Source organism: Fukomys damarensis, unplaced genomic scaffold, assembly GCF_012274545.1.
Source record: "Fukomys damarensis isolate Sample0158 unplaced genomic scaffold, DMR_v1.0_HiC HiC_scaffold_16, whole genome shotgun sequence".
Taxonomy (NCBI): Eukaryota; Metazoa; Chordata; class Mammalia; order Rodentia; family Bathyergidae; genus Fukomys; species Fukomys damarensis.
The window spans coordinates 51,453,725-51,477,642 of record NW_022900928.1 but is presented as its reverse complement, the minus strand read 5'-3'; the positions used below and the strand labels follow the sequence as shown (position 1 = coordinate 51,477,642).

The window sequence follows — 23,918 nt, the reverse complement described above, 5'->3', positions numbered from 1 at the left end:
AATTTCATTATTGTTTTAAACTCAATACATCTGCACAGTGGCCAAATCCCCCCAGGCTTAATTAAAGATTGAATCTTTTTCCTGTGTTTTAGATAAATTCTGTAGAGTCAATTACAATGAATGACCAATGTATGAATCATTATATACAATACAATGATTGCATTATTTTTGAGCACTGAAAAGTACTTAAAATTAAAACTTCCACTTTTGCACTCCTCCAAATTGAAGGGTCAAAATACTTAAGATTTTGTAAATGGAAAAAAAAAAAAAAAAAAAAAAAAAAACCCTATCTTCCCAAGCTGAGGCTTTTCACAGAAGCTTTAGCCAGGAAAAGAGAGTTTGTCTGTTATAAACCCTTGAAAATAAGGGCTTATTTTAGAAGCACTGAAAGACCCTTAAATCATAGAGGGGCTGGCTGGTGCCACTATAATTCATACCCAACTACTACTTCATAGCTTATATTGAAGAGTTAATTCATACTCATTTTGTTCTTTTTAAAAAATATTCTTTGGAAGCCATTATTACTTCTGTAGACACATACTCTAGTTATATCTCTTCCTGTAAAAATAAAGGTATAATCATGATTATCTCTATTTCTTTGCTAAATTCAGCTACCAATATACATTTATTAATCTGATCGCTTTACCACCTAACTCATGACCTTACAGTATTCTACATACTACCCAGGTCAATTTTCAGCATACAAAAGTAGGAGCAAGTCTTATAAAAATCTTATTTCAACCTACTACTATTTATTGTGTTCATTATAAACAAGACCTAAGGTACTAGAATTTACTTCCAAAACTAAGGTAAAGGCAAGCTTCCAAAGTTAACGGAAGGTAAACCACTATGAAGCTTACTTTTTCCATGTACATTACAAACCTACTCAGTAATTTCCCATCAAGACTCAAATTAGTCCAAGGGGGAGATTAAGCCATTTCTTGTTTGCCCCTTTTCAGTTCATCAGATAATATTTAACATGTGTCCAGAGGGCACAGAGTACTCATCTAGGCACTATCCATAGTAATACCCTTTCTAGAATACTAAACTACCTCAAATATCTGTAGATTTCCCAAACAGAATCAAACTATGAAATATAAACTATTAGCCATGACTTCTAAATGCATACATTCAAAGCTACCATTTAAAAATAAACTGGAAAGTAGGGAAGCCTAAAAAAAAGATACATTCTGCTATCACACTATTATAAACATTGTAAGTGTGCGTGTGAATATATAGAAAAAGCAGATAATAAGATTTAAATAAGATGGCAAAAACCTCAAAATACAGATTTTACCAAAGAACTACAATAACCTTCCCAAGCTATAATTATAAACAGATTAATCAATATAGTAATTTGCCTAGGTTCTAAGAAAACAACAAAACCAACTGAAAAAAAAAAGACCCTACCGCCACCAAAAAAACCCAAACAAAAAATAAAACACCCACAAAAATATCCACTCAAATCTATACTCGAGTATGAGGCAATAATTAATGTATTTCTATGGAAATTGACTCATGCCTTATAAGCTCCTAAAGTAAAATCAAAGTCACTATGTGACTAATGATAGCACTAGCGGGGGAAAAAAAACACTGAAAGTAAAACAGTCTTCAGCCTTGGTTTCAGCTACCTCTTCAAATCAGCATTAAGTAAGTACTTAATATCAGGTACATCATTTTTGGCTTGTCAGACCAGCAAGACACATGTTTTGCCACTGGCCAAAACAGCTGAAGAAACTACTTGAACAAACTAAAATAATGTGACATGAAGCATTTGACTTCCAACAGTTAAAATGATCAGTGAACATCTAACTGGGCAAAAGGAATGACATCCATCATCCAAACAGGCTCATTTCCCCAGCCCCCCAAAAGAACAGTAGTTATAGTAGCAAAAGAAACAAAAACACTTTTTTGATTCTTTAGGGCCAACTGTGAAAGAGGTCAGCAATATATTAACAGCAGCAATGGACAAGGAAGAGCAAAATAATGGATGAAAGAATCTTGCTGGACGTTTGTTCATCTTTTTCTGTATTAGCCAGAAAAAAATAACGGGCTTATTTGGAAATTTCAGGTATACATGTCTCATCTCCTTAGATCCTTCACAGATTTAGAATTCAGTCTACCTGAGAGCTCTATAACCATGTAAGAAAGCTTTCTTTATCTAGCTTGGTGGCAGCCAAAACAGACTCCATGTCATTAAGAATGTCAGAACTCAAAGCTTCCTGGAGACTGGGCATCAGCTCCTCTCCTTCTATGTTCATTCCATCTCCTTCCAGTGTTCCAAGGTCCACATTTGTCCCAGGAATGGCTTCAAGGTAGTCTGGGAAACGGTTCTGCTGTGAGGGCAGGGTGCTTTGGTTGATAGTATCACCTATTGGGACAGAGAAGAGAACAATAAGGTAATATTTTGAAAAGCTAATGTCATAGCAGATACAGACATGAAAAGAGAAAGAAAGCTCCCCTGACTGACCTGGACTGATGCCCAGATAATGAAATGACAATGTCAAGTTTACTTTGCTTTACCACTGTTTAGATATTCAATGTACAGTCTGAATGATTATTATTAAGTGTGAAGCAGCAAAAGGGGTTATGAAAAACATAAAAATTCCTCAAAATATTATATGCAGCAGGGGCAGAAAACAAGCACCCCATGCAATAGTATCACTACACTACTGACTTTCAAATATACAGCACCACAATAAGATTACATGTTTAATAAAATCTTCTAATCATGGAGATTCATCTACAATAACAAAACAATCTTCCTAGAAGTTCTTGAGTAAATAAAACTTTCTACCTTTTTTTTAGATTTCCCAACTAACCTGGTTACAGAACTTTTTTTGTTTTTTTGGTACCGGGGATCGAACTTGGGCCCTTGCGCTTGCAAGGCAGGCAGCAGAACCACTGAGTCAAATCCCCGGCCCAACAGAACCTTTTCTCTGTATGACTACATTAACATTCCTCAGAACTTCAATAGACTATGGTGTTCAGAAAAACTAAAATAATTCATTAATAGGGGTTTGGATAAGAAAGAAACGAAGATTCAAAGAGTGCAGATAAGTGGCATGCACAAATTGGATATGAAGTGGCTCCTAAGGATGATTTAAATTCTCAGTAAACAGAGGAACAGTGCTGTAGCATGATGGCAGGTAGCATAATTGTCACAAGCTGGATAAGCACAGGGACAAAAGACTTCCAAATATTTTCAGAAGACAAGTCATCAGCTAGCTAGTCAAAGAGCTGTTTTATTTCCTTGTAAAGTCCCATGTTCTTAACAGTTGTCAAACCAAGGGCAATGGTCACCAGTAAAGTCATAGGAGAAATAGTTCCTTAATTATCCCTGCAGGATAGCTATTTCTTAGTTCTTGCAAGATTTCTACAAATATTTTGATAATAAAGCAGGAGGGGCTTACCACCAAGCATTTCTCTCCCAGTCTCCTAACACCTGTTAGACCAAAAATACTTAGAGAAAAAAGAGGAGCAATGTGACAATGACACTCATGGAAATTAAGAACACAAATCACCAAAATTAAAAACACAAATCTATAATGAGAAAAAAGACTTCTAATAAAGACCTTAAATTATTTATCTTGTGAATTAACATGTTAAAATGTCATATTATGTTTTATCCAAATACAGCTAAGATACCCAATCTGTGAGGGAAAGAGGAAAATAAAGGGGAGGGGAGGGAAAAAAAGTAATAAAGACTTAAAATACAAATCACAATACAGAAAGCAAAAGTCTTGATTTGAATTGGAGTTTACATAATTTTAATTGGTTTTCATCTGAATAAACCTTTGCTCACATGTTATCAGATCTGGTGGTTACTGAAAGTTTAGGTTTTGTAAGAGCAATTAAAAATACTAACCTGTATCCATTTCATCAACGCTGTTTAGGAAGTCATCTGGAGTCCGAGGGACACTGTAGCTGCTCATGCTTAACCCACTGTCTGTACTCTCATCTCGAGAGTGATAGGTGCCACTACAACAACAACCACAACCACAACAGAAGTTAAAGACCAATGCTGGAGTGGAGAGGAAAGGGCATGTAAAAAGGCATGTTATGTACGTGTACCAACTCCCCATGAAGGATGTAATCATTATGTATCTAAAACTTGTACTGATGAAAAAAAACAAAGAACAAAAAACAAAGAATAAAAAAAAATCAATGCTAAAAAATTTAAATCAATCCAGGCAAAATAAATACTGAGTATCAAGATTCTCAAAGAGGATTAGTAAAATTCTTACCCTGCAATGCCTAAAACAACCATTCTCCTTCAGGGCCATACACAGCCCTGTACTATGAAATGATGTAAGACAGGTTATCCTAATTGAAGCTGGCAGCTCTAAGGGGCTAAAATCTCTCCTAAGGTTTTTCTGTTTTGTGGCAGTAACAAAAAATGACAGATCCAGTTAGTTTCTCTAGTTGACAGAAAATTCTCTGCATATGTATTCTCTCTGGGATACCATCGGATCAGGGGGTAGTGGTAAGGGATTTAAGGGGTCTAACAAGCTCCACATAGATTGTTGGTTCCAAAGTCTCAATTCTCCTGGTGGTGGTAGCATTGGCAGAGAGGTCAAAACCCAAGCTCTAGCTAGGCAGTAAGACAGGCCTGCACTACACTCTTATTAAAAATTCTTAGCTCTGGCACAGAGAACTTAAGCTAAAAAACAAAAAAAACCCACAAAAAATCCAAAAGAAAAGCAGAATTTCTTTTTGGACTGGGCCAAAACAGATGAGTCACTGCCAGTGAGATAAGAATTCCTGTAGCTTGATTTCTTTGCTCCTATTGTAGTGAGGAGAAGAACCCAAAAACCTCAGCCATATAGCTCGATTTGTAGTAAAGATAAACAAAACAAGACACTACAAAGCACATCCCTTGAAGAAAAATGTAAGCCAAGACAGATTTTTTACTTTAGGCTAAGTGAAAAATTTTCCAGATTTACATACAGGAGTGGTAAATACCCTCAGAACATTATATTCACAAACAGAACACTCCTTTATCTAGTAGCACAAAGATATCAGCTGACATTGACTATAAAACTAAGCTTTACAAAGGTCTTATGAAACTTTATTTTTCTTAATGGTTTCTGAACATGAACTTTAACTTTGCCTACATCTTGGAAATTTAAGCAACTGTTTAACTTAGAACAAAAGCTTAACAACAACAAACCTAAACTTTAAAAACAAGCTTTAATTGTTCAAGGCTAAAAGTTCAGTGTTGTGAATTTCTTTCCTAAATTGCTCAATGCATTTGCCTTGTCCTAACACACCCCTTTATTGTATACTGCAACCACTGGTTTACCATAAGCTTCTGCCAGCTTTAGGCAAGATTCATAAGCCTCACACACATCCAACAAAACACAAACTTGCCTCTGAGAGCACATAACACAGCTGTGCACAGAAAGGCCTCAGGAAGTAGTAGTTTGTTTTTACTTTTGAATGTCCTAGTCTCGAACAAGTGGTCTTGTCCAAATCATCACTCTCTTCTCACTGCTGTGTAGCACAGGGCACATATTAGACATCTGAGGACATTACAGAGAAGCTGAATTTATGGGGTTGTGCAGCATTCAATCCACACAGGAGGCACATGAGCATTCCTGAGGAGAGTTTACAGGGCCATTTTCCTGACTAGGAATCACTTGCTATAGAACCCTACCTCCTGCAGGGCCCACTCATTAAGTGTTCCCAAAGTATCGCTACTTTATCACAGGCACTAAACCAGGCTGTGATGATACAGAAGTCAATAACAACAAACTACAACTGCAATGAGGAAGATGAACAAATATACCAATAAATTATATACAGGTCTATATGAACTATATGTGCAAAAGGAAAGGTTTCACAGCGGGGGACATCTGAGCTGGCCTTGAAAGGTCTCAGAACAAGAGGGAGGTAAGGCAATGCTGCAACACTAATAAGAGTCAACTCCCTGCCAAATTAGGGGAACAAAAATGCTTACAGCCTAATGAGTTAAGTGTTAAGTCAACTGGTAAGTCATAGCTAAATTATCAAGAGTATCAAGAAAAAAAATATGCCATAGTCAGATGTGTGCTTTAGAAACTGGGGGTAATAACTGTACAAGCTGCTCCTCAAAATAGTAAACTGATTATCTGCTATGCTGTGATTTTACCAGAAAAGAATTTCAAACTATAGTCCAACTCTTGCCAAAAATTTTAAAAAAAGAATTTACACAAATGTCTGTAAAAAGGATCTGTAGCTTACCCATTTATTTAAAAAAAGTTAATTTTATCCTGGATCAACACAGGCCTACACTAAAATAGGTATTGGGCTTACCCTCATCCGAAGTTTTCCTTGTGAAAGAAAAGTTTTGTGCCCATGATGATCTTTCCTCACTAGCTGCGGTTAACTTCAGAATTACAAGCTTGTATAAATACTCTTAATTTTAGGCAGAATTTTTAAATACTGTGTGTGTGTCTGTGAGAAGATTAAACACAAACTTAAAAGTATATTTGAAAGACTTTCAAAGTAAAAATTCCCAACTAGGCTACCAGTACAAGATTGGGAGAACAATGGGATATAGATCCTATTGTTCTAAATATTTTTAACAGGATAAAATACATTTTTCTTAGAATTGTGAAGTTTTTAGTTCAAGTGGGGAGAAATAAAAGGTGACATAACAGCTTTTCTAAACCAAAATATTTAATTTTTAAAAGTATGCTGCTTAAAATTGATTAAGGAGAAAAAAAAATCAAAACCACAAAGTATTCCATATTTTAAAGAATGAAACCTCACAGATATTTTATAACCCAGAAGAGTGAATTTTAATCAAATAGTAAGTGGCTTTCAAGGCCAAAAATATTATCTGTTTCAGTCTGTATTTGTCAATAGTTTATATATTGCAATCTGTCCGAAACCCAACAACTGTGATAACTAAGAAGCATCCTAAGCTATTACTTTCAAATACAATTTTAATAAATTTTTGAAAAAGGCACAACTTTATATTTCATCTCTGCAAACCATAGCTCTAAGAGAACATGGCTTATAGTGCGGCTGGATGAAACCTCTCAGGTTGAACGGTTACACAGAAAATATCTGCCAATGGTCCTTAATGTGAGATCATAATTAGGTTTAAGATGCGGTTCATTTACTGTCATAGAAAGGTATTCACATGTTCTTTCACGATTAATTTTAAGTAACTATTAGTCAAGAGTATAGGCAGAAGTAAACATGTGACCAAGGAAGTACCCCCTCTTCCACAAGTCTGAATAGCTCATTTTTCTCTTATTGAAGATGGCTTTTAATCCTCAACTTTTATTGTACTTGTCATTTAAGGGGAGATTCATTTGTAGCCATGGTTTCTGGCTCACACAAATGTTCGATACAGCCTATGACAAGGTCTAAGTAGAACAGTCTTAAAAATTTTTCTATCATCTTTTTCAGATATTGGCCAGTAGCACTCTCACCAACCTGTTAAGGAAGGGATCTGAGCTATTGGTTGTCATTGTTCTTAATTCCTGAGACATGCCGGGAGAAGACACTGGATTTTGAGTTCCACCATCCTGCTCCAGTGTTGGCAACTGGCTACGAAGAGCTAATTCCTTAAATAAACAATACAAAGAGAATCAATCTATGAATCAACAAATTTATTATTAGACTTAAAGAAATAAAATGCATATTAGAATAACTAAGTATATACAAAGTATTAACATTTAGTTTAGGTATCAATATTTACTTTAAAGTTAATACATCTCCCAATCAGAATCTCCAAACTCTTCTATACATTTCAAGTAACTGAACATTAAATCATATCAATTGGAAGTTTGTCTAGTTTATTAACCCAAAAATATACATATTTTGCCATTTTCCTTACCCTATCAGATATTCCCTGGTCCTCCCTTTGAGTAAAATGGCAAGTATGGACTTTAAAAAATAATTCTTAAAGTTTTTATTTACTCACCAATGTTCATATGGTTTTGTGTGTTTGGACCAGCAATGAAAATAAAGAAGCAGAAAAAAACATTTGATGATTTACTGCAAGACACCAACAATTCCCTCCATCCCCAAACATTGTTTTGTACTTTGCTATCAAGTATCTCACTTTAACTTCAGGGTTTTTTTCTATCTTGAGCTGGACAGAATATTTTTGTCATGTAGCAGGGACAAATAGGCATCAGAAGTAAAAATATGAACCCAATGTTTCTTTACCATTATCATAATGTTAAAATAAATACTATGTTTTCAAGGGTATCCAACAAGTGAACAGCAGATTTCTACCTAGAAATATGAGTAAAAGTTACGGGCTGCTACTTTGATGATTCCCCATGGTTTGCTTCAACAGGCTTCCAAACATTCATGAACACTGCCTATTTTGCCAGTCCCTCCACTACAGTTTATATCACTCTGGATAACACTAACAACTTCACTATTCCTGTGTCATTAATTTTTCCTTTTCATTTGTTCAATGTTCTCTACTCTGGTAAGAATTTTTCACTGCCTATCAGCTTCCTGTCCCCGCCCCCCTTTTTAGCTTGATTTGAAATAAGGATTTAAAAAACAAAAATCATAAAATACACTGGCTCAGCTCTCCCCCGTCTCCTGAGTCAAGTCAGTCCCACCATCTCCACTTAACTCACTACCACATTCACTACAGCATGGTGGTGTGGAAATAATCTCCTAGCTCTTTAATGACTTCTCCAAGACTTTGATTTCTCTCATGCAAAACCAACTATTTTTTATTCAGATTTATGTTCTTCTGGATATATCACTTCTTCAAATCTGTGTTTCTTAACCAGAGGACCATGAGAGAATTTGTGAAAAGGTCTGAGAACTTGGGATGAGGAAAAAAATTATTTGTTAATAATTTTGTTAAATTCTAACTTGAATTTTGTATATTCCTCAATTATGAATATAGGCAACACCATAGTATTCACTGTACCTGAATTTTCATCAATAGAATACAATGTAGATGGTTCAAATAGCTTAAAATACCATACATGCTGACTGTGACTGCAACATTATAGTAGTTAATACATGCTTCTAGATTGTTATTTATAGATTCATAAAGAAGCACATGTGTTTTGGTAAATGTATCAATAAAATTCCTTTTCTTTAATATTTTACACATATTATCCTTCTTGTATATTTTTAAAAGCTCAACGTTCTGAGAATGGATCCATAGTCTCAGCTGAGTACCTAAGTAGTGTGCCCTTTCCCCCAACAAAGCAAAGTACTTTTTGTAAGTTACTACATCACATACGGGAGAATTCTGGAGCTTGGTTCAGGGCCTCCTACCATTGTATGTACACATGCATCTCAGGCCTCACAACAGGATTCAGTATACCTTTTAGACTCCAAAGATCTTCATTTACACTTATCTCCATCACTCTACATATACAGCCACCAAGATCTTATTACCTGAAATCAAACTACCTCTACAATCTTATGTCATGTTCAGGACAATGATCATGTTTCACTTCTTTCCAATAGCATCTATCACCCTGGAACCATCAACAACCAGGTACAAACTCATAATAATCTATAGCTGAAATTACTGTATATCCTCAAACTGCAATGATGCTGTTGACCACTTCATTAATGCATTTCAATCATGAACTGCCTCAGTCACATCTGAGAGTTGGCTTAGAAATTCTCTCCCAGAAATCTTACTACATTTTCTTTTCGTGCTTCCTTTATGACTCTCTTCTAGTCAGCCCTCCAAACTCGGAAGCTTTTGACTCTTCTCTTTATCATTCCACTTTAATAGCTCTCAATTGGTTCCTTGGTTCGCTCCTTCCTTCCTTCCGTCCTCCCTCCCTCTTTCTTTCCTCCCCTCCCTTCTCTTTCTTTCTCCTTCTCTACAAAGCTGAGTTTATAACTGATCATTTGAAAAACATACAAATATCTTTTGGATTCCTGAAAGAATTCTGTGTTTCAGATTCCATATATTTTCATCTCAACCCCAACAAACCACAACCTGAATCAAAGCTAAAATGTATTTGCTTCATTTTGATACTGAGATTGCTGAGAAATTTCAGGGGTGGGGGGAAAAAAAAATCACACAGCTATCCAGAGTGGAATCATTACAGATTAATGGTCTTTGGCCTTGGGTGGGGGCCCTTAGCAGAATTCAGTGACTTTCTTTGGCGAGGGAGGGATTCCTTGCTCATGTATGTCAACATGGTCAAAGACTCTACATATGGCCCTCTGGAACTCCTAGTGAGTAAAATCCATTTCCATTTCCCAGCCATGTAAATAAGGACACAGATCATTTATGCACAATCGGTCACTGACAGCTTCTGCCACCTCTTCCTGCTCCCCTCAAATGTATCTTTACTCACACTCATCTCTGTAACTTTTTTCCAGTCTCAGAAAATAGGTAAAAGGCTAATTTACTTTCTCAGTGCTTCTGGAGATCCTATTTATTTTCTATCATCTATTTGTGATTCTTTCCATTCTAATCTTATGAAGTTATGAAAAGTGAGTTTAGAACAAAGCAAGTACATGGCACTAACCTGTAAATCATTACTGAAATAAGCAAGCTAGCTATAGTTTTATAATGCTGCCAGAACTTTTTTAGTCTTTCTCATAAAGTTCCCACTTTTCCAAAATTATTTTATAAGGTCAAAACTAAGTTATGGGCAGACTAGACTCTCCACATTTTTTGCTCCCTTAAGTTCGGCACTATACTTGTTCAAAGCTAATCTTTTTGATGGTTTTTTTTTTTTTGAGTCTCACCTTGTTGTCCAGGCTGGCCTTAAACACAGTCCTCTCATCATAAACCCAAGCTCCAGAACTACAGAAATATTTCAAAGATTCATAGAGACTGAACTTGAAAGAACAATGAAAAACACTCCTTTATGGGTGGCAGCACTATTTGACATAAAACAAATAAGACAAGGCCAATGATACATATAGCACATATACATATTATAGATATCACACTCAAATCATGAATGTTCAGCTGACATCTGGAAGTCAAGTAACAGCACAACATCATTGCTTAGACATCCTAATTTTTGAACAGCTTTCCTCAGATTTGAGTAACAAGTTGCACATAAAGTACATAATGAGTTTTAAAGGTGTATACTTCCAAAACTCCCACTACAATAAAGATAATCATTACCCAAATAGTCTCTTGCTTCTTACTTCCTCTGCTCCCACCCTTAAAAATGAACAGTCTGCTTTTTGTCATTAGAGTATATATTATAGATTATAGTTGTCCATTAATGCATTCACAAAGACTGGTCCTTTTCATTTAGTAAATTACCATGATATTAATTCATATTACAACATAGTTCATTCCTTTTTATCACTAACTTTCTATCATAAAGATATACAATTAATTATTCACTTTCTGATAAGGCATTTTGGTTATTTCTAAACTTTGCCTTTGTGTATATACATGTTGTCATTTCTCTTGGATACATTAAGAATTTTAAAACTTAAAACTAGCCTAAGTGCTTTCAAACTTCTGACTACTTCCAGTGCCTTTCTCTTTTTCTAAATAAAGAGCACTTATTTTATATGAACCAAAATACGTATTATCTCAATGTTTTTTTGTTTTTTGTTTTTAAAGATAAAGCCTCCTTATGTTGCCAAGGCTGGCCTTGAATTTGCAATCTCCTGACTGCCTCAGCCTCTGAAAATAGAATTACAGGTGTGTGACATTACATTTGGCTTTTAAAGTCTTGGCAGAGGTACTGGGGATCAAATCTAGGGCTCTGGGCATGCTAGGCAAGTGCTCCACCACTGAGCTACAACCCTAACTCTGAAAATGTCTTTTTTACCCATGGGAATTATATTGCTATTTTACATGAGAGGAGGGAAATGGAGAATCAATGCCTATAGCTGGGCTCTGGGTTCATAAAAGCCACTATATAAAACAGGTGAACTCACTTTTTCCTTTATGAACCACCCTGGAAAATTCTCTCTCTAGACCAAGTTGGGACCATTGATTTTAGTTGTAACGCAGAGAACTCTGACTCCAAATGTGTCCCAGATTAGCTGAGATTTATAAGCTCAATGGGAAAAGTCACTACATTTTTCTATTATTACAGAAGAAAAGAAGCCTAAAAATATTTACTTCATTTAGAAAAAGTCAAATACTCTAGAAGAACCATTTGACCTTTGAAATACAGAACAGAAGCATGATTAAGTTTTGGCTGATGTCCTGTAACTCGCTTATTTCCTCATTTTTGAAAAACTGTTAAACTATTCTAACTACTTTTGGGAAAAAAAAGTTTAACAAACTTGTATTTTTAGATCAGTATTCTAATTTTAGGCATTGTGTTCAGGATAAAATAATACAAAAATCCCTTTGTTACTTCATGTAATTTTCAATATGAAACATTTCAACTAAAATCATTTTGTTGTAGACAATCCAATTATGCCCCCAAAGTTTACTTTAAAGACAGCTATTCAAGATTTAGTCAACTCTAAAATAAGTTTCCCATTCATCCAAAAATATTTACTTTAATAGGTTAGAAAAAGGTCTACACAGTCCTAAAATATTCACTATTTTATATCCATAATTCTTAGTTTCATGTAGTAATTCACATTTACATTTATAATACTTGGTTAAGAATACAAAAATTATAAAGCTTACTCACAATGAAAACGCACAATTTATCTGCTCTTCAACTGGAAGCAGGACAATTTATAGGTTTTTTTTTCCCCTCTCTCATTTCATGTCCCACTATCCTTTCAAAATCTAAGTAAAACATGGAGTAGGATACATCCCTAAAAGATCTGCCTTCTTAAAACATTTAGCCAAGCTGGGTGTAGTAGCACATGTATGTAGTCCCAGCACTGGAAGCCAAGGCAGGAGGACTGCAAAAGCGAGCCCAGCCTAGGCAAATTAGCAACTTAGAACTTGTCTGAAAGTAAATAGATAACGGATGTAGCTCAGTGCAAAGGCCCAGGTTCAATCCCAGTACTACAAAATACCAAATTAAAACAAGCAACAGTTAGCTAATATCCTATTTCTTTTCTTTTCCAAAGTATCAACAGGCTTTTTTTTTTTTTTTTAACTTAAAGTGTACACATGGATTTAGGAATAGTTCTGAGACATACAATAATCCTTAAAACTGAAAAATAATGGTGATTAATATTATTATTTTGAGATTCAGTATACATGAGTGTGCATGCATGTATATTTATGGGGGAGGAGAGTTTACTGCTATTCTTACACCCTAATGAACTCCAAAGACATACATGTATTAAAAAGGCGGGGGGAAGGCTGGTCTGGTTTTCTACATATATAGATGTAATTTCCCTCCTATTCTTCTTATAATCTTTTAAAATAACCACAATTTAAAACTTTTCCAAATAGAATCCAAACAAAGTATGTTCATTTCATATGAAAATATTAACAAGAATTATTAAGTTGGGGGAAGGACTGCCAAGTCAACTTCAATTACTTTCTTAAAACAATTTTGTCTTTAGCAAACACCGAGCTGTTTAAAAATATAACCATTTTTGGATAACACATGGCAGACAAGTGAAGGATGTGATAACCAATTTAAGGAAGATAACCTTAGAAAACTTGAAATTCAAATTTGGAAATAGAGAATAACTTCAGAAATACAGTTTGTGACTAATTTGTCTTAGTGATAAACATTTATCTGAATACTAAAGACAGGAAAAGAGAGATTACTAAAGACAGGAAAAGAGAGATTTCTTCCAACTATTCAAGACAGGGGTCTCGCCATACCACATTTTTCAACACAGCTTGCTTTCTTTCAAGATGACAGAAAACAGTGAGACAGACTTCGTGGAGATGGGAAGGGGATCTAGGGATGGGAGGAGATGGGAGAGGAAGGAAAGGGGGAGTAAAAAGGATCTAAATGGGATATGTACACGCACTAACTCCTCGCAAAGAATATATTCATTGTGCACCACAAACATATACCAAAAAAATTAACACAACTTTCAAAAGTCATCTAACATTTTGTAATTTATAAAGTCATTTAAACATGTAGCCAACCTGTATAATAAAATTTGTTTGAATTTTTGGTGCCGGAGACTGAACCCAGGGCCTCAGGCATGCTAGATGAGCACTCACCAATGACCTTTACACCCCTAGCCCTGTTTAATGTTTGTAAGTCACATATCAAATTAGCTTGCACTTCAGGACAACTAACGGGAAAACATATACATACATAGATTTAGGGACAATTAGGAGAACTATGGGATAACCCTAAACTCTGAAAAGTAACACCTGAAACAAGAAATGCAGTTTGGTGTTCCCAGCATTATTGATACTCGACACTGTTCTGTTTTTCAAAGGAGTAAAGTTATTATGCCATTAGTCAAATACCAAGGGTGAGCCAGTTTTAGTTGTTAGTAAATTCCTATTACGAGTATGCAGGGTGTAAGGCTAAATCTTCCCTTTCTCTTTTTACACACACAGTTTTCAACATACCAACCAAAAATAAAATCTACTTATGGGGAAATACTGAAGTGAATTTAGATTTATTTGAAAGTAAGACTTCAAAGAGGAGAAATAAATGTTGAAAAAAGTGTTAAAAGGATTTTGAAATAGCTTTTTTGGGGGGGCATCTGCTAAAATGAAACAGTTTGAACAGAAAAGTCATTTGCTATTACTAAATTAAAGGGGAAAAAATGTTTGGCAATTGTTTTCACACAGCTCTGAAAAGTGGCATTATTTTGCTCTATTTGACTAACACTGTGGACATCTAAACCTCCTCACTATTGAGGGGTACAGTGCAGTCCAATATCCTCAACAGTAATACTGTAGGTTTAATTTTCATTAAACTAGTGTAACTGACCATGATACATTACTTATTAGTGCCCCTAAGAAGGGCAACTACATAATATTCACTAGCTATAAAATACTGATAAAATAATTTCTATGGAGACTGAAACAATTATTTTCACAGAAACAAAAACAATTTTGTATCATACTATTGATCATCTAAATTTGAATTCCACTGGCTGCTGAGTTAAAATATCTATCTATCTATCTATCTATCTATCTATCTATCTATCTATCTATCTATCTAATTTTTATTTTGTGATTAGTTTCAAGACTTGTGATGAAGACACTTGGGGAGGAGTTCTGACCTAGACTTGAGAAGGGTGAGTGGAGACTGTTAACTGGTAAGACATAAGGGGGATGGCAAAGATTCTCACTAGGGGGAGAGCTGCTTACCTAGAATTAATGAGACAGATATTACTGACACACAAGCCAAACTGTAGAGTTTAGACGTGTTCTTACAGGTACAGCAGAAGGCAATACTAGATATTAAACACCATTCTTCAAAACAAGAAGGCAAAAACATTCACACTCAGACTATCTTCAAACTATCTTCAAACACTTAAGATGGTTGAAGAAAGTTAACCATACTTATCTCTCTTACAAAATCTACCTTAAAATCATACAGAAAACATGGCCAGGTGTGGTGGTGCATGCCTGTAATCCCAGCACTTGGGAAGCTAAGGCAGGAGGATCGCTGTGAGTTAGAGACCAGCCTGGGCTACAGTGAGTTCCAGGTCAGTCTCAGATACATAGTGAGACCCGGTCTTAAAAAAAACATGCAGAAAAACATACAGGATGAGAAAAACACACATAGCTTTTCTAAATACCAGATTCCATGAAACTGAACACTACTTCAAATTTAATCCTATTGAAAGTTTAGACTTTTAATGCATTTTCACAATTGTGTCAACTAAATATGCTGACAATTAAAACTTGTTGAGGATGTAGCTCAGTGGCAGAATGCTTGTGTAGCACATGTGCTAACCCTGAGTTCAATCCCCAGCACCACAAAACAAATGTAACAAATCAATATTTTAATCTCCCATCATATGAAAAGTGAATTGTAAAAAATATGTCTCTCACTGGGCATGGTGGTACACATCTATAATCCCAGCTACTTGTGAGGCTAAGGCAGGAGAATCACAAGTTCTAGGCCAGCATGGTTAACTTAGCAAAATCTTGTTTCAAAATTAATAAAAAAGAGGGTAGGGATTTAGTTCAGCAATAAAGCACATGTACAAGGCCCTGGTACTGCAAATAAAGCAAAGCAAAGCAAGACAAAACAAACACAACAATAAAAGAAGTATCACAGGACTTTTGCTCTGCCCTATGTAAACTTAATTTAAGGAAGCAAATCTGCAACATTATTATGTTAAAATTTATTACTTATATAGCTTCATCTTTTCTTTCCTTTTTTGGGGGTAGTTGTGTTAGGGAAGGCCTCACACATGCTAAACTCACATTCTACTACTGAGCTACAATCCTGGCCTCACCTTGTAATTTAAAATGCATTTATTTGTTAATTTAAGGTTGAAATCTAAACGAGGGAAGGGATGGTATTTCAACATCTATCTTTGGCTTTACTTGAACTCAAATCTCATCTGAGTTAATTTCTGCTCCTATTACATACCACCTTTGAGAAATAATGCAGAGAAAAAGCAAAGAAAAACTATCTTTACATTATAGAACTCCAATACTATGTTGCCCTTCACAGTCAAATGCATTAGTTTCACTCATCCTAACAATGTCTATGAGCTACTTTAGTGAAGATGAGTTACTCCCTTACTTGGTGTTTTGATGAAACAGACATTCATAAGACAGATAATGAAGAACAGAGTTTATTGCAAAGTTAACTGGTTTCTCTGAAGGCTGTACTAAACTTTATTAATATGGTGCTCCAATGGACAAGCCGAATCTTGCCAATTCCCACTTCAATGGTTGATTCTAAAGCAATGTAGCTGGGCATGGTGGTGCACACCTGTAATCCCAGCACTCGGCAAGCTGAGGCAGGAGATCACTGTGAGTTTGAGACCAGCCTGGGCTATATAGGGAGTTCCAGGTCAGTCCTAACTACATAGTGAGACCCTGTCTCAAAAAATCAAAACAAGAAAGAAAGAAAAGAAAAGAAAAAGAGAGAGCAAGCAAGCAAGCAATACACTTACTCAGTTTACTGTGGAAAGAGCTACCTGGAATATTAAGATGTTTCATGGTTGCCTCTACAAAGAAATACAATTTCTTCAAAGCTTTGCTCCTAATTTCTCTGTATCTTTTGGACACTACAGTTACAAGTTGCTTTTTTTTTTAATTTCAAGAATGCAATTCTTCTTACGATTCATTTAGGAGTCTGTGTTAAGACAGGAAAAATGGCCACAATTTTTACAGGTATCTTCACAACAGATGCTCCCTGGTATTCATCAGGGAGAAATGCCAATCAAGAAACCTCAAACACCATCCAAGTGGAACTTTCCCTCTTCTGACAGTTTTGATATTCTTCCTTTGGAACGTCCACTAGAAAGAATTCCTCTTTTTCTCAGTCTCATAATTCTGAGAAAGATTTCCAAAATTAGCCTACCCAAGTAAATAATCTGTACTCTTTTGCTACTGTTCTATTAATTCCTTTAAAACATTAAAACTTTCGATTCCCAGTAGAAAGGAAAAAAAAAATTAAAAAAATAATTTTAGCTGGGCATGGTGGCATTTGGGAGGCTGAGGCAGGAGGATCGCTATGAGTTCCAGGCCAACCTGGACCATACAGTAAATTTACGGCCAGCCTGAACTACAAAGTGAGACCCTGTGTCAAAAACAAAAAAACAATTTTGGGCCGAGGATTTAGATCAGTGGTTCTGCTGTCTGCCTCTCAAGCATAAGGTCCTGAGTTTGATACCTGGTACCAAAACAAAAAACAATTTTAAACTATACACATAAAAATTAGATATACTTTGACACTAACAGGATGTACAATTGAGACACAATACACTTCAAATATGTACTAAAAAGACCTCCACACAGTCAAATTGAATTCTAGAAACTCTGGAAGGACTGGGAATGGAGGAGATAGTGCAGAGTCTATAAGGAACAGTAACGTTAACTGTCTTGGTAGAAAGATGACTCAAAATTATATTCTGGCTAATCTTCAGTGAGGACAGGATCTTGGAATACAAGTTTCTTGCTTTCCTAATATCTTTTTTTCCCCATTGCTAAAACATCATATAAGAGCCTACCTGACATTTTGGAGAATTTGCTGTGCTGGGATTGATATTCCGCATTGCCTAAGAGTAAAAAATAAGATGGATAAAAATTACTTTAAGCCACATAATTTGGCTGTGTAGGCTGAGCTACAAATTGTATCCAGACATATCACCATAGCACAGAATTCCCAAGCTACCCAAGAAGCAGCAGACTGAAGAAGACAAGCCAATGGAGTCACCACATAACAAAACTAAAACCTCAGAAGTTTTTAATAGCATTGAGGATAGGACAGCATAGGACTAAAATTTTGGTAACAGTCAGGTAGGTTCTTTGCTTTTAAGCATTAGATGAAATAAGTAACATTTTTGATGTTTCACTGATAAGAAATACCGTCAATGGAAGTTCAGAGGAAGCCAGACAACTTAAGATGTACTAAAATTACACAGACTGCTAAAACAAAAACAAAAAATTCTTAAAACTAGATGATTAGTATGAGAATAGAGCAGACCTCTTCACTTCAGTATAAAAAAAAGACAACACAGTAGGCAATAAAGAAACAAAGAGGTTACCTTTAAAGAAAGTGAAGCTATTCTGTCCAGGACCCATCACCCAGAGTAAGAATGAGAATAAGATTTAGAAAAATTCTTTAGAATGAAGAGTTTTATAAGTAGCAGCGTTTTGCCCACCACAAACAAACAAAAACCAAACAGGCTAATCTAAGGTAAACAACAAAATAAACAGCCCATTTCTAAACTTTAAATTACTTTAAAAACAGCAAGACCTCAATGTTACCAATTAATTAAATAACTTTTATTAAAGTTTCCTGATTTAATAGTTCTGACATTGAGACCTGCATTATTTAGATCAACTAATAGCCGCAACAAAACGAAAGGCAAACAATGAAAACAGATTGTGTAAAACGTACTTTAAATGCTTTATTTTTTCAAGTAGCCACATAATTATTGACAGTGTTACCTTATTCTGACATTACAGTTTTAAGTGAAAAATACCTTTCCTCTACATTTATTAGAAAGTCAGAGGTACAATTAACCATATTACTATGCTTTCACTTTCCATCTTCTTTTTATTTTGGCCTTCTTTTTTTGAGACAGCGTCTCACTATGTAGTTGAGACTGACCTGGAACTCACTATGTAGCCCCAGGCTGGTCTTGAACTCACAGCAATCCTCCTGCCTCAGCCTCCTGAGTGCTGGGATTACAGGCATGTGCCACCATGCCCAGCCTCTTTCCATCTTCTTTATGTAATGAAGAAGCATCTCTTTCAAGACAGTGTCCTTATGTCATATGCTAGCACAAATACTATTCTCCATTAGGGCTCACTGTTAAAACCAACCACACCAGAATTACAGACAGTGCACAATTTGAGGGTGGGCCTGTCTGAGATTCCATGAATGTATTTAACTCCTCAGGTACCAGATGTTCATATTCCAAATCAGAGTTGAGACAGTATTGACTTTGTGTAATATCAAGTATATTCAAGTGATACTTTAAATATAGTCTTTTACAAAATGTATCTTTAATTTTCTATACCCTCATCAACAAAAATGTAGAGTATAATTAATTGTATTCCCCCCCCATACCAGAATTCAAACTTAGGACCTTGTGCTTGCAAGGGAGGTGCGGTGCCACTGAGCTAAATCTCCCACCCTGTATAACTGATTTCAAAATGTCTATATTTAGTATGTTATGATTTAGTGGGGGTAAACAAGATCCATATATGTCATTTTTGTTTGTTGACAATATTTCTGGGAGAAAAAACAAAAAGCAAGGAACTCAGTTACTTTACCTCTAGAGAGAAGAACTGGGGAAATAGGGAAAAGAACATTTTATTTCCTTCCAGTAAACTTTTACACTTACACTACTGTTTGTTTCTATTATCTCTTCAAAAATTTTATATAAATTGAGAAATATACTTAAGATCATATTCCAAATATCTGAACATTATCTTAAATACTCTGAAAGAAGATAAAGCAAAAACTGATTTTCAGATGAGACCTCTTTTTATTCAATATAAATATAGACCAATAAATAGCACTCCCTAAAAGAAAACTGATGGCAATAATTATAAAGGGGTTTAAGCTCTTTACCAACTGTTACATACTATCTTTCCCAGTAAGAAAAAACATTTATAAGAAGGTAACCCTGCCCACTCCATGCTGGGGATTGAACCCAGGGCCTTGCCCATGGTAGTCAAAGGCTCTACCACTGAGCTAAATCCCCAGCCCAAAAACCAGGTAATTTTAAGATACTGAAATTTCCTAAATTTGGGTATAACTCATATTTTAAATGAGAATTATTAAGATTTGGCAGGCCAGTGATTTAGCTCAGTGGTTCTGCCACCGGCCTCACAAGCCCAAGGACCCAAGTTCAATCCCCGGTACCAAAAAAAAAAAAGAAAGTTTGGCAATACCGAAACATATCTGCCATTCAAGAAAAGTCATGTTGGCATATTCCTCCAACACACAAATAATACACTTAACAATGTCTTTTTTCCCAAATAATGCTGCAGAGTATCCCCATTAGCAAAATCCTCAGAAACATAGTAATATACAATTTCATGTACATGTGAGGAAGCATTCTTGCTTCAATTTTCTCTCAACTTCAAGGACCATGGCCAAAACAGCTCTTTGAAATACAGGATTTTACAAGTTATAGCCCATATGATCAATAGCCAATCAAAAAACTAAGACAAGGACAAAACCAGACCAAATGCTTGTATGTCTTTCTAATTTTAGAAAAACAATATTCCCCTGTAACTAATAATACTAAAATGAAATCTGCCCAACTTCAAAAGGAAAACAAAGCCCCGAAAGTAGAAGGCTGGTTTCTAACCTGTGGCCTCACCTGCCGAAGCAGCTCTTGCTGTTTCAACCGAAGTCTTTCCTTCTCCATCTGCAGTTGTTGGAGACGTATCTGTTGCTGTTGGTTGGAGCTGCTACCACCCATAACACCTCCCTGTGGGCTCTGGGGAGCCAAGGGAGGTGGCTGCTTTACTGGAGCACTTTGACTGATTCTCTGGTTCATGGCTGAAATGAAACAAAAAGATTTGTCTTTAAAATCTAGTTAAATAAAAGGATAATTTAGTTATTAAGAAGCAAATGAGAATGTTCAATGTAGGTTTTTGGTAATATGACTAAAAATAATCTAAAAATCCATCAGTAGTATTATGGTTACATTAACTTCTTGTCATCATTGTTATGGATGAAAGGCAGCAATAGAAAAACAGCTACAGCAGGTATGAATTAAACAGATAAGAAGCATACTAATATTGGTTGGCACTGATGGCGGAAAAATGGGTGACTGAAACACTGAGTTCAAGACAGACTTTCCTAACTTCTGAAGTTTGAATCACGTAAATAGAGTTGTACCTCAGTACTTACTAACTGGTTCCTGGAGGTGCTACGAGTACCAAAACCTATGACTATCAAAATGTTTTGGCTGGAAGGGGGATCCAGTCATGAGGCAACTGATAACAATTTCTAGCTTGTGTGGGCAAGTATCAAACAAATTTTCAGTACCAGGATACAATTTTCATGTCAAACATGTCAAGTACCAATTCAATGAGTTTCCAAGCAACTAAGAACCAAGGTATGACTTCACATTATGTATTAAAAAATAAATACATACATAAAATTAAAAATTCATCTTCAAAAACAATGAAGACAAAATGCTGAGTAGGAAAACTCATCAAAACAATCCCATATTTATATCGCCCTAATGGAACAAATACATTAAAATGATCTATGTTCATATCAAGTGAGTCTACAAGCATTTTGCTGTCTCATTCAACACCACTGCACCCAACGTACAGTCTGGGTAGTCAACTCTTTTTACTTGAATGCATAATACACTATCTGCCAGTAAGAAATGGACTGATTTTTATACTAGTGAACTTTTGCCACTGATACAATGTAGAAATGATAGAATCTTGTTTCAGAAGCATATATACCATTTTTGGGTTTTTTTTTTTTTTTTTTTTTTTTTTGGTACCGGGGATCAAACTCGGGACCTTGTGCTTTCAAGGCAGGGGGTGGAACCACTGAGCTAAATCCCTGGCCTTATATATACCATTTTAAATTGAAATTTTTGGTCACTGTTTCTCCTAAAACTTTACAATACAGCACACATTGACCAGAAAAAAACCCTAGGCTCAAATAAGGAAGAAATAATATCAATCTTATAAGATACCACATCTTTCAGAGTACAGCAAAAAGGAAATACTTCCCAACATTTAGGAGTCCAGAATAAACTATAATTTACACAGGACAGCAAAACAAAGAAAAATTACAGAACTAATCTCTTATAAACCTTGCTAAAAACAGCATATTCTGACAGCACTGTAAATTACTAGCAATCCTTGTGATTTTTCACATTTCTTCTTTGTAAAACAGTGGCTGCTTCGTGATGGCTACCTCTCCTTGAGCAAATTTCACAAGTCTATTAAAGTCCAATGGTATCCCATTTGGGATCTCTCCTCTCTCTCAGGAGCTATTCTTAATTCTCCATTCTTAGTCCCCACTAAATTTTCCTACTCTTAAAAAACAAAAAAATAAAATAATAACCATCTTCTTGAGCTGAAGACACAGCTCAGCGACAGAACATGTGCCTGGAACTCACAAGGCCCAAAGTTCAATCCCCAGCACCCCAAAACAGAAAAAAAAGGAATCTTCTTCCCTCAGGACATTGCCTGAAAACATTTATTTTGTCCACTGACATTTCTTACCTAACTATAATCTTTGATTTACAGATTTGTAACTTTAGACTGCTCTAGGAGCAAAGGTAACATCTTACTCATTTATAAATTCTCAGTGTCTGGCATTGTGACACAAAGTATGTTCTGAAAAACACGTCACTATTTCTATGTTGAATATTTACTAAGGCAGAAAATTAATTAAGGCAGGAGTATCTAATCGATGGCCTCCATGCAGCCCTGGGCAGCTGGTAATGTGGTTCTACAAGATGATACACTGTTTAACATCATTATGTGATTTTTAGTGGTATTTTTCATAATTCTAACTCAAGAAAAGACCAGATAGGTAACAATGGAATGCTGTGCAGGAGAGGGCACAATGCAGTGCTAACTCTTGCTTCCCATAGTTGAAACAGCATGACTCAGACATTACATGTGCTTGTGCGACTTGTGAGTAAAACAAACCAATTACTGATGGTATTTCCACCTATGTGCTGTGTGTACCTATGAAGACAGACGCTTATTATTAAACATGTTATTAAACTTCAACTTGTATTATTTCATAAAATACAAGGTTTTTTAGCAGCAGTGGTATAGTTAGTATAAAAATGTATCCAATAGTGTTGTGTGCGTTATACTGTTATAATTACATATACTACCAGGCTAATACTGGAATAATATTGATTTACTCATTAATTTTAAAAAATTCAACATGGCTTCACAAAAGAAAGTAGAAGCTGGGCATGGTGGTGCATGCTTAGTCTCAGTATACTGGGAGGCTGAGGCTGGATGATCACAAGTTGGAGCCCAACCTGGGCAATTCAGTAATTTAGACCCCGTCTCAAAACACAAAACAACAAAGGGGGTGAGGGCCTGGGATTTGGCTCAGTGGTAACCACACCTGCCTCTAAAAGCACAAGGCCCTAAATTTGATCCCCAGTATTAAAAGGGTGTGTGTGGGGGGGTGTAGCTCAGTGCAAAGGTCCTTGGTGCAATTCCCAGTATTGGGGGAGGTTGGGGGAGGGGGTCTCCTAAAATTTTTTTAGGTAAAGAAAAGAACAGTATTTAACAAAAAACTAGACACGAGTACTTTTTGTGGAGATAAGGTACTGTGTTTAATTTGTACAGAAAGTGTGTCACTGAGATTACAACTTGAAAAGACATCATATGCAGGGCTGGGGATGTAGCTCTGGGGCACTGCCCCTGCCTGGTAAGCGCAAGGTCCTGAGTTCGATTCCCTGTACAAAAGAAAAGATTAAGACAAGGAGAGAGAGAG

The 23,918-nt window shown here is 35.8% G+C and overlaps 1 protein-coding gene across 1 annotated transcript in view; it reads right to left on the bottom strand.

The window, feature by feature from the left end:
• Window positions 1–603: 603 nt before the first annotated feature.
• Yap1 (Yes1 associated transcriptional regulator) overlaps window positions 604–23,918 on the bottom strand; it is a 105,254-nt gene continuing 81,939 nt past the window's right edge. The window contains exons 5-9 of the mRNA XM_010642089.2: window positions 20,797–20,978; window positions 17,965–18,012; window positions 7,432–7,562; window positions 3,869–3,981; window positions 604–2,371 (exon numbers count right to left, since the gene is read on the bottom strand). Coding sequence (XP_010640391.1) covers window positions 2,133–2,371; window positions 3,869–3,981; window positions 7,432–7,562; window positions 17,965–18,012; window positions 20,797–20,978 — 713 coding nt within the window. The 3' untranslated portion in view covers window positions 604–2,132. The remainder of the gene's footprint in view (window positions 2,372–3,868; window positions 3,982–7,431; window positions 7,563–17,964; window positions 18,013–20,796; window positions 20,979–23,918) is intronic.